Source organism: Danio rerio, chromosome 16 (assembly GCF_052040795.2).
Source record: "Danio rerio strain M-AB ecotype USA chromosome 16, GRCz13ab, whole genome shotgun sequence".
Lineage (NCBI taxonomy): Eukaryota > Metazoa > Chordata > Actinopteri > Cypriniformes > Danionidae > Danio > Danio rerio.
This window is the reverse complement of record NC_141036.1, coordinates 2,796,275-2,814,608: the sequence shown is the minus strand read 5'-3', so window position 1 is coordinate 2,814,608 and position 18,334 is coordinate 2,796,275. Positions and strand designations below refer to the sequence as shown.

Genomic DNA, 18,334 nt, shown 5'->3' with positions numbered 1-18,334 from the left:
TCAAAGCTCCTGAAAGCAAAGAGTGCTCCAGGATTGACCAGCCCAGTCACCAGACATGAACATTATCGAGCATGTCTGGAGTAAGATGAAGGAGGAGGCATTGAAGATGAACCCAAAGAGTCTTGATGAACTCTGGGAGTCCTGCAGGAACGCTTTCTTTGCCATTCCAGATGACTTTATTAATCAGTGATTTGAGTCAGAGATGTATGGATGCAGTCCTCCAAGCTCATGATGGAGTCAGACACAATATTCATTCTTTATATTCTATACTGGACATTATTTCTGTTCAGTGATGAGACTTTAGTCTAAGCAGAGTCAGACCTTACTGTCCTAATTAAAGAATTAAAGAATAAAGGCATGATCATATATTATTGTGGTCAAATAAGTGTAATCTAGAGGACTTTGACTTTCATATAAGCCACTTCTGATACCAAATAATAAACTTTAGTCAGGTAGTGTACATTCTGAACCCACTTCATATCATATATCAATCAGGCAGTGAAGATTGTTGATTTTTAGGAAAACAGACCTTAAATGCGGCGATTTTGCAACGTCATGCAGACTGAATATTAAAAGTCCTTCTGCATATACCCTAGTTATCGAAAATTAAATGACAAAAATAATTGCGAGACTTGCAGCAGCTTGTATTTAGATGTATATTTAGATTTTTTAAATATTTAAAATAATTCACCATTGAAATTCCCTGCACGTTTTCTTCTTCTCCGTTTCACTAAAAGGCATTTCTTGACATACTGGTGGAGCGGCAGACGTCCATACCAGGAAATCCAGTCCTGTTTACAAGCAGCTTTTCGCTCAATGATGAGGGAGAAACTGCTCACTCAGGTTATGCCCAAATTCTTCATCCAATCTGATTCAGAGAACTCCAGAGATGAGGCCATTCCCATCACTATTTCCAACTGATTACAACCATTTCATAGATCCCAGTTTGCTTCAAGTCATTTGACTGTGTAAAAGCTTACGCTCAGAGCTTAGATGAATCCTGGGAAAAATGACTGCAGGAGCAAAATGACTGCAACCACCATCAGACCACAGAAAAACAGCACCAGCCAGAGCGGGAACGACCCTAAACACAAACACAAGAGAGTCATTTACATGTCAGATTCATGTCAGACGTACAGAAATCAATTTCAGGATTTTTAGCTATTTTGTCATGATTCATTCATTCATTCATTCAATTTCTTGTCAGCTTTGTCCCTTTGTTAATCCGGGGTCGCCACAGCGGAATGAACCGCCAACTTATCCAGCATGTTTTTACTCAGCGGATGCCCTTCCAGCTGCAACCCATCACTGGGAAAATTGTCATGATGTCTGATTGAAATATTGACCTGCCCTCTTGCATAAGTTTACATCCAAATATATATATATAGACCTTTTTCTTGGAACGCAAAATTACCCATAATGCTTTGCGTGTATGCGCAAGGAGAATGCGAAGAACTTCCGGTCGGCAGCTGATGCGTGTAAACAGTCACATTTGGACAGCTTTGAAACGATAGTTTTAATCTATTTTACCTGCTTTTATCCTCTTTGAACTAATACTGTTGTCCATCAGCAGCATCTCCTGGACTGATCATTTAAAGAAATGTGATCTAATAGGATGGAAAACAGCTGCTGTGAGGCGTTTCCCCCTCGTTGTCAGACGGCATCTTCTGCAGTTTAAATGAAGCCTCGTCATCGCTAAAGTCAACATTTTCTCTTTATTTCAAATATATAACCAGCCCAAACTAATGTAGTTCACCAAAATGTTTGACACATACACGTAGCCTGTACTGTGCCACTGACACACTGATTTAATAACCGTGACAAAGTGAAAATACAGGCTAGTGTCATTTCGAAATGACAGAAAAACACAAACCGTGGTAAAAACAACACACGAAATCAAACACAAACGGCTCGCGATTAGAATGAACAGCAAATCAGCAGCAGAGGATCAATAACAGACTTTTATTGGCCATTTTTGTAAATTGCACGACTTTCATACCTGTTAAGTTTCATGCCAGTACTCACTCTCTCTCTCTCTCTCTCTCTCTCTGTGTGTCTCTGTGTGTGTGTCTCTGTGTGTGTGTGTCTCTGTGTGTGTGTGTGTGTCTCTGTGTGTGTGTGTGTGTGTCTCTGTGTGTGTGTGTGTGTCTCTGTGTGTGTGTGTGTGTGTGTGTGTGTGTGTGTGTGTGTGTGTGTGTGTGTGTGTGTGTGTGTGTGTGTGTTAAAGAGCCGCTGAGCTAACAGCTGACAGGCCGGGAACGCGCACACACACACTGTATTTCTGACGGCAGACACGTGAACTAGGAGAACGTTTTTCTCGTATTCCTGACGCGCTTGAACCACATGTGACAGATTATAACGGCTTTAACAGACACATTTCTAAGTTATGTGTCACAAAAACACTCTGTTATCCATTAAAAACGTTATTGAAACCCATTTTTGGAGCGCAAATGACCAGTTGTACACGCTGTGAACCGAAGTTTTTAGCATTCTACCGGAAGACGCTGGTCGCTATGGTACCATCCATGCAGCAGCCATGATAAAGGTCTGTATATGATACTTACTGTGGTTGGAGACGGCGTGCACCTGACAGCGGCTGTCGACCGCCACGCTCAGCATCACCACTTCATTATCTCCTTTGACGGCTTTAGTTTTAGGAGCGTCAGGTAAAAACGTCAGGTCAGTCACAACAATGCCATGAGACTCCTGGATGTAGTAGAGCTTCTGCAGGGTACATCAGAAAGCATGGTCAGTAATACTATAATACCTCTATTATAAGACCCCCAACCTGACTTCACCAGGAAGGACATGTTCCTGGATTAACATCTATGTTGATCCTGAAACAACGTTCTAATCAGCCAATCAGAATTAAGGGATATGTTTACAGTTTAGTCTATCGCCCCATTCACACAGGGCTTCAGCGTCAATGCTTGACTGAGGGCGTGTCTGAAGTTGTTGCTATAACGATCACGTCAGCCCCATTAGCCAATGAAATTAGTCAGCAATAGGCCACTTTCTAGCTGGTGTATTTGCATAGATTACTCTTACTTGACCAAAATAAAATATGATCATGCCCTGATATTGACTGATTTCATTAGGACAGTGCGGTCTGACTCTGCTTAGACTAAAGTCTCATCACTGAACAGAAATAATGTCCAGTATAGAATATAAAGTCCTGCTGCAGTGGAGACAGAATGAATATTGTGTCCGACTCCATCATGAGCTTGGAGGACTGCATCCATACATCTCTGACATGGCTCAAATCACTGATTAATAAAGTCATCTGGAATGGCAAGGAAAGCCTTCCTGCAGGACTCCCAGAGTTCATCAAGACTCTTTGTATTCATCTTCAACGCCTACTCCATCTTACTCCAGACATGCTCAATAATGTTCATATCTGGTGACTGGGTTGGCCAGTCCTGGAGCACCTTGACCTTCTTTGCTTTCAGGAGCTTTAATGTGAAGGCTGAAGTAATTTTGTATACCCGAACGCTTTAAACTTACTAAAAATGATTCAAACACACATAAATGAGGAATGTTTTAGTTTGGTTAAATGTTGCAGTGACTCAAACGTGGATCCTTGCCAATTATAATCCCGATTTGACATTGCCAATCTTGCGTTGTGACTATTGTGGATGCGCACATTGTGGTAGCGATGCAGAAACTATATATTGTGCAGCCCTTGTGTGCGTCATTGATTTTGACCCCTGATTTTGTTGTTTGTACCTGCAGGGAAAACGCTATATAGATGGCCACAGATCCCGTCACAGTTCCAAGTCCAAGAAATGTCCCCGAATCACTGAGGAGGACAAACAAACAAACATCAAATACATCATAATAAAGACGAATGCAAGAACAATGCAGAGATTTCCCCACTACCTCGCTGTCAGACAGGAGATCACTTCATTCCCACAGGGCTTGGTGAGCAGCGGCAGGAAAGCTCGACCGTCCCATTTGGTGATGTAGCATGGAGGGGGTTTGCGGTCTCGTTTGTGGGGGATTTGGACTGTATACAGCCTTAAAGCATCTTTTTGGTCCTCTACCTTTGCAAACCTGATTTTAAATTGAATATAATGACAGAACATCAGTGCATCGGACAGACTCGTGTTTGCTGCTTCTAGACCCTTCACATGTGTTTATCTACTGTTTCCTGCAGCAATAAGCATGCAAATCTTATTGCCATCAAATACGCAAATCTTTAGGATGCACATTATTCTTCCTTCAGTCAGTAAAGTTTCATATATTAGTCTTCCAGAGGGACTTAAGAACAGACTCCAGACCTGAATAAACACATGAAGATATTTCTTCAACAAACTTCAATGACAGTTTAAAAAAATAAGCAAAAGTCAAATGCAAAGAAAACGTTTTATCTTAGTGAAATAGTGTGAAATTCAGGACACAATGGCTCAGTTGGCCAATCAGAACATCCCGGCTAATCAGATCACACCGTCTCAGAACTCCAATTAGAACACACCATTCAGCTGACTAATTAGACCATTCTGGCTTAGCTGACCAACAGGAACATGCAGTCTCAGATGTTCAATCAGAAGACATCGTCTCAGATGGCCAATCTGAACACAACAGCTCAGATGGCTTATCAAAACACCAGCACAGCTGGCCAATCAGAACATAGCATCTCAAGATGTCCGATCAGAAGACATCGTCTCAGATGGCCAATCAGAACACACCAGCTCAGGTGGCCAATCAAATCACACCTTCTCAGCTGGCCAGTGAGAACACACAATCTCAGCTGGCCAGTCAGAATACACAGTCTCAGGTAGCCAATCAGAACACCCCAGCTCAGCTGGCCAATGAGCACATACAGTCTCAGATGTCCAATCGGAAGACATTGTTTCAGATGGCCAATCAGAACACAGCGTCTCAGGTGGCCAATTAAAACACCTTCTCAAATGGCCAATCACAACACACCATCTCAGCTGGCCAGTCAGAATACACCATCTCAGCTGGCCAATCAGAACACCCCATCTCAGCTGGCCAATCAGAACATAACATCTCAGATGTCCTATCAGAACACACCATCTCAGGTGGCCAATCAGAACACACCATCTCACATAGCCAGTCAGAATACACAGTCTCAGATGGCCAATCAGAAGATCCCGGCTCAGCTGTCCGATCAGAACACACCATCTCAGGTGGCCAATCAGAACACACCATCTCAGCTGGCCAATCAGAGCCCACTGGCTCAGATAGGCAATCAGAACTCACCAGCTCAGCTGGCCAATAAAAACACACCGGCTGTGGTGGCCAATCAGAACACACTGGCTCAGTTGGCCAATTAAAACACCTTCTCAAATGGCCAATCAGAACACACCATCTCAGCAGGCCAGTCAAAACACACCGTCTCAGGTAGCCAATCAGAACAACCCAGCTCAGCTGGCCAATCAGCACATACAGTCTCAGATGTCCAATCGGAAGACATAGTCTCAGATGGCCAATCAGAACACACCGTCTCAGGTGGCCAATCAGAACACACCGTCTCAGGTGGCCAATGAAAACACCTTCTCAAATGGCCAATCAGAACACACCATCTCAGCTGGCCAGTAAGAATACACCGTCTCAGGTAGCCAATCAGAACACCCCAGCTCAGCTGGCCAGTCAGCACATACAGTCTCAGATGTCCAATCAGAAGACATCGTCTCAGGTGGCCAATCAGAACACACCGTCTCAGGTGGCCAATCAGAACACACCGTCTCACATAGCCAGTCAGAATACACAGTCTCTGATAGCCAATCAGAAGATCCCGGCTCAGCTGTGCGATCAGAACACACCATCTCAGGTGGCCAATCAGAACACACCAGCTCATCTGAGCAATCAGAATACAGCATCTCAGGTGGCCAATCAGAATACACCATCTCAGCTGGCCAATCAGAATACACCATCTCAGCTGGCCAATCAGAATACACCATCTCAGCTGGCCAATCAGAACACACCATCTCAGCTGGGCAATAAAAACACACCGGCTGAGATGGCCAATAAGAACACACAGTCTCAAATGTTCAATCAGAACACACTGGCTCAGATGGATAATCAGAACACACCATCTCTGCTGGCCAGTCAGAACACAGTCTTAGGTGGCCAATCAGAACACCCCAGCTCAGCTGGCCAATCGGAACACACCTTCTCAGAAGGCCAACCAGAACCTATTGGCTCAGAAGGCCAATCAGAGGATAATGGCTCTCATAATAATGCTTTAACTTCTCCAATATTGCTCTGCATATAAAAGTAGATTATAATAAAGTAAACTCAATGTAAATTAAATAAATAATACTAAAATTGTTTGATTTGAAAACCATTTCCCAACCACTGATCTTCTGCTGACATCACATATAATTTTTATTTAATGCAATGTCAGTGACAAGGGCTAAATTCTCTTCCGCTGACAAAAATATATAAAGAAATCAAATTAATAAAGAAAAAAAAATATTGATGCCCAAATCTGAGCCTTTTGAAAGGGTCAGGTATCGGGAAGTGCCACACTTGCCTGCATGCCTTGTATCGGTACGTCTTCTCTGTGATCTGAGGCATATTTTCATGCCAACACAACCCCACAGCCAGCTGATCTCCGCTCCACACGCTGCACTCGAAATCACGGCCCACCGTCACAATGTGCTGCGTTCACAAACACAAAACAGATGATGGCGAATGTCAGAAACGAAGGCTATTTTCATCACAAGAACATTTATTTATAAATATACAATTAAAAACAACAAACAAATGAACACTTGAATTAAACACAGGTTAAAAATGCTCAAATAAAGAGCGCCAAGCAGGTGAAATACGCTTGAAGACATCATCAAAGAGTCTGCGCTAATACAAGGACTCTAAATCAAAGTTATTAAAGTTTAAAAGTCTTGTAATGACCCCCCTAACACTCCAGAGTTTATCCCATGCAAGTGCCAGGACCATTATGAATTTAATTGAACACCTAGATCACAGGTGTCAAACTCCGTTCCAAAAGGGCCGCAGCTCTGCACAGTTTAGTTCCAACCCTAATTAAACACACCTGATCAAACTAATTGAGACCTTCAGCTTTGTTTGAAACCTACAGGTAAGTGTGTTGGAGCAGGGTTGGAAATAAACTGTGCAGGGCTTCGGCCCTCCAGGAATTGAGTTTGACATCCCTGACCTAGATCATGATTTTGGATTTATTTTTAATAGTTCAGCAGAAAAATTACTTGACTCCCATCAAGAAACTAATTCTAATGAGTTAATTCTTAATGTACAGGACATATTGATGACCGAAATTACGTTACTCTCAGACCCTAGGTGCCTAACATATAGGGCCCTATCTTACACCCGGCGCAGTGTGGCGCAAGGCGCGGCGCAATACTTGTTTGCTAGTTTCAGCTTGGCGCAAGAGTGGTTTAGAGGCGTTGCGCTACGCTGTTTAAATAGCTAATGCATTAGCGCTCATATGTGCGCTCATAGGCGTTCTGCTCTAAAAAGGAAGGTGTTCTAAGGCGGACTGCTGGCGCGTTGCTATTCTGAGAAACTATAATAGATTTTTCATTAGACCAAAACAAACCCGGTCTAAACTCCAGCGCAGAGTTGCGCCTCGCTTACACACTGCTTAATACACACAAGAGAGCAATAGGCAAATATCTTTACATATGAAAACATTTAATATTAAGGATATATATAGGATATAATAAGAATATATATAGAATATAAATATAAAGGATTAAAATATTACAAAACATATTATTTTCTAGCCTACATAAATATGAAAAATCACTGCTTTTATGTCTTCTTCATCTCGGGAGGCTTTTTCAGTTCATTCATAACAATTTGCTTTTGTATAATGTTATTATTATTAGCAGTATTATTTATTATATCCATATTTATATTTGTTTTATTAAAAACAAGCTTAGATTTGCCCACCTGTCAGGTTTTAGACCATATGGGGCACAGCATGTGTTTTAGGATATAACTCGGGTTTTAAAGCACACTTGGTTATTATTGTTCATTTATTCGTTTGCTGGAAATTAGAACTGAATTTAGAAACAGTTTTAAACGAATATTTAACAAAACACAATTATTTATTTATAGGCTAATTGATGTCTGTGCGTAAAGGTTTCCCTATCCAAGAGCGAAAGTGAAAGTGATCCATTATCTCTCATTCTCACGCAGTAGATGCTCTGTTTAACTGTTAACTGTGAACTGTTTGCTTGTGAAATGCTCATTTTTTCCACTTAGACTTACTTTGTGTCCTGTAAATAGCGAATGCGCTCTTGGTGCGACGCAGCTGACTCTTAAAGGGAATGGGAGATGAGACTCTCATTGGTTTATTCTCAAAACACACCTATAACTCATTAAGAAAATAAACTCAACCCTTTTAGACCATGCGCCACGGCGCAAAGCGGATTTTTCCCTCCGTAAATTAGCAAAAATGCGATCTGACACGCCCTGAAAGCGTTTGCGCCCTGCGCATGGACCGTCAAAATAGAGCCCATAGTGTTAATACAAAAAGTACAGTTTTAAGAAATTAACTAATGTAACCTTATTGTAAAGTGTGACCAAGCAACTCTTTAATATCCTGCGAAAACCCTGTAATCACTCTACCCAGACAGAACACACAAGCTACCTTTTTATCCGGGCTGATGTCTATATCCTCCAGCTCATCCTTGTGGGCTCTGAAGTTCAGCTTCTCCTTCAGCGAGGGGAACTGGAGAGAGAAAGAGAATTGAACGGACAGAGCTGGAAAACATATGGGCTGCTTCTCAATATGCGTTCTTGTATCCTTGTGTAACGTCATCATCAACTGTTCAGTTCCAAAACTCAAGACCGGCTGATCACCATGACAAGGAATCGGTACTCAGTATCGGCTGCACAATCCTGATCTGGGCATCCCTATAAACAGTATATACACATTCATTTTCTTGTCGGCTTAGTCCCTTTATTAATCAGGGGTCGCCACAGCGGAATGAACTGCCAACTTATCCAGCAAGTTTTCATGCAGCGGATGCCCTTTCAGCTGCAACCCATCTCTAGGAAACATCCCATGTCTTTGGACTGTGGGGGAAACCGGAGCACCCGGAGGAAACCCACGTGAACGCAGGGAGAACATGCAAACTCCACACAGAAATGCCAACTGAGCTGAGGTTCGAACCAGCGACCTTCTTGCTGTGAGGCGACAGCACTACCTACCGCGCCACTGCCTCGCCCCACAGTTTATACAGTATATACATTATATACAGTATATACAGTCAAAATTATTCGCCCTACTGTGAATTTTATTTTCTCTTTCAAATATTTTCCACATGATGCTCAACAGGTTCAGGAATTTTTGACAGTATTTTCTATAATATTTTTTCTTCTGGAGAAAGTCTTATTTGTTTTATTTCAGCTACTGCTTTTAATTTTTTAAACCATTTAAGGAGAATATTATTAAGCAATAACCCTTAACCTTTTCCCCCTAACTTGCCTAATTACCCTGATTAAGCTTTAAAATATCTCCTTATGCTGTATAGAATTGTCTTGAAGAATATCTAGTCCAGGCGTGTCCAAACTACGGCCCGCGGGCCATCTGCGGCCCGCAATCAGTTTTGTGGCGGCCCGCGAGGCTTTTTATAAATTTCAATAGAATCTGGCCCGCTATACAAAAATGAACGTAATTCAATAAATAACCACCTGGTGTCGCTATTACATGCATTCAATTAAGCAGCAGTTCTTGTTATGATCTATCTATCTATCTATCTATCTATCTATCTATCTATCTATCTATCTATCTATCTATCTATCTATCTATCTATCTATCTATCTATCTATCTATCTATCTAATCTATCTGTGTCTGTCTGTCTGTCTACACACAGTTGAAGTCTGAATTATTAGCCCCTCTTTGATTTATTTCTTCTTTTTTAAATATTTCCCAAATGATGTTTAACAGATGAAGGACATTTTTACAGTATGTCTGATAATATTTTTTCTTTTGGAGAAAGACTTTTGTTTTATTTCGGCTAGAATAAAAAGCGGTTTAAATTAGCGGTTTAAAAGGCTAACAATTCTGACTTCAACTGTATATAGATATATATATATATATACATATATATATATGCGTGTCTGTGCGATGTATGTAAAATTTGGCCCGCGACAACGTTTGCTTTTTTGCATCTGGCCCTCGGCCCAAAAAGTTTGGACACCCCTGATCTAGTCTAATATTATGAGCTGTCATCATGGCAAAGATAAAAGAAATCAGTTATTAGAGATGAGTTATTAAAACTATCATGTTTAGAAATGTGTCATTCCCATTAAACCCAAAACCCTTCCAAAATAACTTGACAAGATCTTTCTCCACAAGTCTGTTCACTGCATTCATGGAATTGAGAAACACACACACTCACCTCCCACACCCTGACGAACCCGTCAGCTCCTCCACTCAGCAGAAGCGTTAGATCCAGACTGAAGCGAACACACTTCACACAGGGGTCCTGCGGGCTGAAATCCGCCTGTACTGATCCCAAATCCTGCACGGAGATCTGCGTAGAATCCTGCTTCATCTGGGCTGCGTCTCCTTCTCCTCCATCCGCATTCTGGCCTTTCCCTGCTCTCTTCCTGGCTCCACCCTTATCTCCAGTCCCTGTTTAAATGAAAATAAAACATTGTAGTTTTATTCATTGATGATGCTTAAGCTTTATCAAGGGTTGCCACTGCAGAATGAACCGCCAACTATTCCAGCACATATTTTACGCATCGGATGCCCTTCCAGCTGCAACCCAGTACTAAGAAAATGCTAGTTTTATGGAAATCTATAAGATAGTGTGCTCAAAAACTCAACACTTATTTTTTTTAGATTTTATAAAACATAAAACTGGGCAGCACAGTGGCGCAGTGGGTAGCACAATCACCTCACAGCAAGAAGGTTGCTGGTTCAAGCCTCGGCTGGGTCAGTTGGCATTATTGTGTGAAGTTTGCATGCTCTCCCCTTGTTGGTTTCTTCCGGGTGCTCTGGTTTACCCCACAGTCCAAACACATGGGGTACAGGTGAATTGGGTAAGCTAAATTGTCTGTATTGTATGTGGGTGTTTCTCAGTGATGGGTTGCAGCTAGAAAGGTATCCACGGCTTAAAACAAATGCTGGATAAGTTGGCGGTTCATTTCGCTGTGCGACCACAGATTAATAAAGGGAGTGAGCTGAAAATGAATAAATGAATAAATGAATGAAGTTGGTGGTTCATTCTGCTGTGGAGACCCCAGATTAATAAAGGACTAAGATGAAAGGAAAATTAATGAATAAATTAAAACATTAAACTAATATATAAATTGATCACCGATTTTTTTTTTAATGTCAACAAAACTTCTGACCAATCATATGTTTTCTAGTATACGAAATGCCCCGCCCCCTTCTTCTCCCTAACTTCCACGGTATTTGTTTTTTCTACTATGGATGTCAGTGCTTGAAACAGTGGTGAGTAGGTAGTGCTGTCGCCTCACAGCAAGAAGGTCGCTGGTTAGAACCTCAGCTCAGTTGGCATTTCTGTGTGGAGTTTGCATGTTCTCCATGCGCATGCGTGGGTTTCCTCCAGGTGCTCCGGTTTCCCCTACAGTCCAAAGACATGCTGCAGGTAAATTGGGTAGGCTAAATTGTCCGTAGTGTATGAGTGTATGAGGGTGACAGGCCCAGACAACAGGCCGGCCGGAATGTGTAAAAAAAATTCATTCTCATATGAACAAGTCTAAAATGGCTTGTTCCAAAGAACCGATCCCGCAACCATACGGGACTAAGGCCGAAGAAGAAGAAGAAGTAGAGGATGTCAATGCTTACTGGTTTCTAACACTTAAAGCAGGGGTGTCCAAACTTTTTGGGCCAAGGGCCAGATGCAAAAAAACAAACGTTGTCGCGGGCCAAATTTTACATACATCACATAGACATGCATATATATATATATATATATATATATATATATATATATATATATATATATATATATATATATATATATATATATATATATATAAATACAGTTGAAGTCAGAATTGTTAGCCCCCCTAAATTATTAGCCCCCGTTTACTTTTTCCCCAATTTCTGTTTAACGGAGAGAAGATTTTTTTTCCACACATTTCTAAACATATTAGTTTTAGTAACTCATTTCTAATAACTGATTTATTTTATCTTTGCCATGATGACAGTAAATAATATTGGACTGGATATTTTTAAGACACTTCTATATAGCTTAAAGTGACATTTAAAGGCTTAACTAGGTTAAGCAAGTTAACTTGTTAAGTTAAGGTAATTAGGCAAGTTATTTTATAACAATGGTTTGTTCTGAAGACTTAAGGGGCTAATAATTTTGACCTTAAAATGGTTCATAAAAAAAATTTAAACCGCTTTTTATTCAAGCCGAAATAAAACAAAAGTCTTTCTCCAAAAGAAAAAATATTATCAGACATACTGTAAAAATGTCCTTCATCTGTTAAACATCATTTGGGAAATATTTAAAAAAGAAGAAATAAATCAAAGAGGGGCTAATAATTCAGACTTCAACTGTGTGTAGACAGATAGATAGATAGATAGATAGATAGATAGATAGATAGATAGATAGATAGATAGACAGACAGACAGACAGACAGACAGACAGACATACCGACAGACAGACAGGCAGACAGACAGGCAGACAGATAGATAGATCATAACAAGAACTGCTGCTTAATTGAATGCATGTAATAGCGACACCCGGTGGTTATTTTCATTTTTGTATAGCGGGCCAGATTCTATTGATATTTATAAAAAGTCTCGCGGGCCGCCAAAAAACTGATTACGGGCCGCAGATGGCCCGCGGGCCGTAGTTTGGACATGCCTGACTTAAAGGTTTGGAACTACTTGTGGGAGAGTAAAATAGATGGTTAGTTATAATTTTGGGGTGAACTGTCCCTTTAAGACCGCCTGCTCTCTGATGATTAACCTCTTTAAAGTGCACTGGACAAAAGTTTAATTTAAGGTGAAAGTGACCAATCTCAACAGGATTGAGAAGGTGTCTCTTTATTTTAAACTTTCAAAGCGAGATTAAACTTTGAAATGTAGGAGATGTTGTCCTGGGGCTGAGGGTATTAAATAACACACACACTTTCCATTTGGACTTTGAGTAGCAAAACAGCGCCCTCTAGTGTGTGAAGCTGAGCTGTGCGAGCAGTTTACAATGCAATGCAGGTCAAAATGATCACAATAAGATAACCTCCTACACTTATTCATCCCTCATTTACCCAGATTTCACTTCTACTAATTCTGTAAACATGGAAAGTGTTTAAAAACTCATCAGCGGTGTTTTGTGTTGACTAACCATCTTTGGCCGCAGGTTTCTTGTTGTGTTTGGCTTCATGAAGACTGAACTTCATTAATCTGCATGTGTCGTCCTGTCCTGCCGCCATCACATCTCCTCCCAGACACATGTTCATGGTGGCTCGAGTGTCTGTTTCATGAGTGTGCAGCAAGGTGGCGCTGTGTGCACCGCCCACCAGATCCAGACTCAGAAAATGCTGCAAGAGACCAAGGCTGTATCTGAAATCGCACCTTATACTCCGTAGCAGTTATTTCTAGCCATTTCTTAACCATAGTGGACCAATCAATCCCACAACGCACAATAACAAGTGTACAACCCATGCACACTCAACAGCAAGAAAATCCTCATAATGCACTGCGAGTTCTCACGCCGAATGAATTTCCAGGTCTGACCACAAGATGGGTCTAAAGCGCAATCCTATAGGTGTATAGTTATAAAATAAAATTATATTTAATTAATGTTTGTATAAATGACTGCAATCAAAAGTATTTGTTTCATTACTAACAGACAGATTGCTGAGTGTTAAATAACTATCACAGAGGGCTGCACATTTCCATTGAGAGAGAGAGAGAGAGAGAGCACAGAGAGCAGCATCAGAGAGGAGCTCATTAATATGCATGACCATTCCAAATATGGTCAATACAGAGCTTCTGATACTATGGGTGTTTATTAAGTATCAAAATACATATAGCTCAATATTGAAAAGGATTATTGAGGTTGCATTTTGGCTAAATGGTTTAATTTTGAAATATTATAGAGCAGACTTCAGGAGTAAACTTTAGTTTCCTTTATATAAATTTCAGAAATCTCAAGGTCAAAAAAGATAATATTGAATTAAGATTTTATTGTAAATAATTAAATATTATGTATTAACTAAAAAGCATAGATACTATCAATCAGATGATATAAAGTAGGTCTATCATATTATTTAAGTAGCATCTAGTATATTATGGGTGACAGCTTGTTCAACGCACATTTTTGATCATGATCATTTAAAGGCCTTATAAATGTTCTCTCCGCTTCCTATAAAAAATATAAAAATATTATTTATAAGCTAAAATACATTAATACTATCAATCAGACGATGTAAAGCAAGTCTATCATGTTATATACTACTAAGTATCATCTTGCCAAAGTGCCCAGCCCTAAAATGGTTTCATTTTAAAATATGATAGAGTGATTAAATGGTGTAAATTAATCCTATTTTGTTTAAATGTACATTCTGTCACCCAACAATGCAGACGATTTGGTGAGCAAATCAAGTCAAAGGCAGATTCTGCTTGACCTGTGTATTCAGCATTGAACTCCACTGTGTTATAACTGTGATTGGGTGCTTTTATTGCATTAAGTTCTCATTTAAAAAGTTATACTGCATTGGACAATACAATTTTAATAATGTTTTTAATTTATTTTGAAATATTATTAAATAAATTATGAAATTACCCAAGGCAGCTTTAACATAACATAGTTTGGGCAAAGTTAAGATGCCTTATAAATGTGTGTAAATGGTCAGTACCACAGCGTTCTTGATGCCCGTTTTGGACGCTCCTCCTCCTCCAGCAGTGATGATCAAGCCGGTCCTGGGGTCCATCTTCACCGTATACAGAGGGAACGGCGCTCTGTAAAGCTCAGGTGCTCTGCGTTTACCCATGATGCTCTCTGCTCTCTGTATTCTGGTCTGAATGTAAAGCACTGGTCAGTTTTACACACAATGAATGAATTAAGATTTAAAATGATATAACTGATATTCGTGACCCTTCCAAATATGGTCAATAGTGAGCTTCTGATTCTCCAGGTGTTTTATGATTGAGGTAAAGCTGGTTTTATATTTGCACATTCAGTGACGATTAGTGACATGCTCTCTATATTTGTCTACTATCATACTTTGAATATTGGTTCTGAAATCACATGCAAGTAAGACCTAAAACAACATCAGCTGTGAACAATGCTGTACCTTGATCGTCATTGGCTGCTAATATGATTTTACTAATTAGAATATGCTAATAATAATTTTCTGAAATCATATTATTAGGGTGAAAGTCAGAATGTGTGAATATAAAACAAACTTTACCCCAATTATTTGATGGAGTATCAAAATGTATATCGTTCACCATAAAAAAACAATTATCGAGATTGTATTTTTGCCATATTGGTTTCATTTTGGATTATGACACTCTAGTTTCTCTTTACCTTCATATAAATTATGTATTAAACTCTGTATTCTAATCTGTATGTAAATCACTGATCAGTTTCACACACAAGTAATAAATTAAGATATAAAAATAATAATTAAAGGTGCAGTAGGTGATCGTATTCCGAAACATTTGTTGTTGTGCTGATTGAAAGTCTCTTCACAGTCCAATAGTAATGATTACAGTGGATGATCTAAATGTGTTTATATGTATTTTTATATTTAGGGTAAAGCATAAAACTAAAAAATGTTCATCCAATTAAATAGAGTCGGACCGTCATCTCCCTTAATTCCGATAGGCAGGTCAGACTGTCTGTCAGCAAATGTAGATTCGGACTTCTGCGCATCTGTTCACGCAGATCCACCAACAGCGCGTGCCCGTCTGCATCACAAACGCATGCGCGCGAGCAAGCTGCAGGCCGCTCGCAGATGCCGAGTCGGAGCCGGAGGCGCCAAAAGACAGCCGAGCTCTGGCCGATTACTGTAAAGCCAGGCGCAGGTATAACTCGCCCTTAAAGCGGCCGCGCGGTCACAAGACAGACCGGGAGAAATCAAATGCTGCATTGAAACTTTTAAAAACCTGAATCAATATTGGAGTTACTTTAGCACGCTGGAGTTACGACGACACCACGGCTGAAGTGTTACTGTTAGACAGGCCATGTTCTGTTTTGAAAATATTTAATGTCAGATTGTGCTTTGTTATAAATGACTTCTATGCACAGATGTGTTGTTCAGCCACTGAAATCACCCGGTGAAAGACTGATGTGATTATTTTCAGTTTCATAAGGTCCTTTAACAGCATCTATAATGTAGATTTATATTTAGTTTAACAACAAAACACCAGTGAATAGCGCTATTCCGCCTAACCTGCTTTATTGAGCTGAAGTTGCTTTAATATTCACATTGGGTCATTTTTGAACAATGACAGCCTTCCTATACTGTTCACCGCTAACGTTACTCTGAATATTCGCTCTGAAATAGCATGCAAGTGTGGTAAAGTAATACATGTAATTCCTGCACGGCGCTGGCACTAACTAACTGGCGAATGACATGAACTAGTGGGTTGTGTGTCGGCTGTCGTGACGCGGTCCGCACGCTCGCGATTTCAGGATGTGTGGCTTTGAATCACAGTCCCTCCCCCCCATCCAAAGATAATATGCTAAGCGGTTAGCTTTTTGGCAGATCACCTACTGCACCTTTAACATTCTCAACCATTCCAAATATGGTCAATAGAGAGCTTCTAATTCTAGGGCTGTTTTCATTCATCCATTCATTTTCTTTTCGGCTTAGTTCCTTTATTAATCAGTAGTCGTCACAACGGAATGAACCACAAACTTATCCAGCATGTGTTTTACACAGTGGATGCCCTTCCAGCTGCAACCCAACACAGGGAAATACCCATACACTCTTGCATTCATACACACACAACGGCCAATTTAGCTTATTCAATTCACCTACAGCGCATGTCCTTTGACCGTGGGGAACACTGGAACAGGACTGTTTTATGATTGAGGTAAAGTTGGTTTTATATACACAATCATTCAGTGACATCTTATGACACGCTCTCTATATTGTTTATTATGGCACTTTGAATATATTCAGTCTGAAACCACATGCAAGTACGACTTAAAACAACATTTGCACTATTTAATTGACAGTGTTGTACTTTCAATGTTGTCGTTGTCTGGTAGTTTACATTTACCTCAGTGGTCCTCATTCACTACAGTACCATCTGCTCATTTTTGAGGTAAAGTTGGTTTTATATTTGCACATTCTGACTTACTCCTTAATTCCATATATGTTATTATATATATATATATATATATATATATATATATATATATATATATATATATATATATATATATATATATATATATGTGTGTGTGTGTGTATGTATATATTACATATATAGCTTCAGAAAAGCATCCTGTTGATGTTTGCAAATGGTAAACAGGGATATCACACTAGCTAGTAGAAAATGACTATCGAAGTACTGTTCAACTTCGATTAAACAAGTCATACTTAGATGTGATTTCAGAGCGAATACCACGGTAAACAAGCATGTCACAAGCTGTCACTGAACGAATGTGCGAATATAAGTCCAACTTCACTTCAATCTGCTCAGTAAAGCTCTTTAGTGACTCAGTTAACCAATTTACTGGCTTTACTGTCTTCAGATAACGGGATAAAAGCTTAGTGTGTGTGGTGTTTTTGCTCCATTGACTTCCATTATAAGGATATTTTTTGATTGTACAGCCATGACAGCACATAATCATGGATTCCTAATTGTTGCTTGTTTTCCCTGTTGGGAAGAGGCACACTTTGTCATTTTTTTACAGTTGACTTTCAATTGCAGTGCAAAAAAGCTTCGTTTCTGTCTTTGTTATTGAGTATAACGTTAGTTAGTGCCTGTATACGTGTGTGTGTGTGAGTCGGTAAACGCGTGTGTGCCGCGGTGTTTCACTGCACCTGTGTCTGCGGACGCTCTCCGGTGTCGTGCTGGAGTTTTCCCGGTGTTTAGAGCTCATGCCACTGTATTTCCCTTCTGGATGTCTCACAACATCAGTCATAGAACCACCATTTACTTCCTTGGTTTACCTAGGCACACGTCAGCACTGCGTCACGTCCTACGCGCCTGCGTCGCACGCGTACCGGCATGACGTCCCGCGCGCAACCGTAGTAAATAGGTGGTAGAAGAGATACAGCTGCGGTCGATAATATTTTATATTATTTGTTAAATTCTCCATTAATTATATTTTATTAACGTCTACACTCACACTACATTTTAAACCCAACCATCAAAGTAATTTAACAAATGTAATTATTGCTGTATATTGTCAGAAG

General features: G+C 40.1%; 1 protein-coding gene across 3 annotated transcripts; it reads right to left on the bottom strand.

Moving 5' to 3' along the window:
- Positions 1–642: 642 nt before the first annotated feature.
- Positions 643–18,089, bottom strand: preb (prolactin regulatory element binding). 3 transcript variants are annotated; one of them, XR_015510382.1, is made up of 10 exons: positions 17,960–18,086; positions 14,813–14,974; positions 13,297–13,492; positions 10,363–10,598; positions 8,606–8,686; positions 5,468–6,630; positions 3,880–5,279; positions 3,727–3,799; positions 2,565–2,724; positions 643–1,084 (listed from the first exon to the last, which is right to left on the bottom strand). XR_015510382.1 is itself a non-coding variant. In NM_001002638.1 (10 exon segments), coding segments are annotated over 9 exon segments (1,278 nt in total). In that variant the 5' UTR covers positions 14,948–14,974; positions 17,960–18,089; the 3' UTR covers positions 643–989.
- Positions 18,090–18,334: the final 245 nt, after the last annotated feature.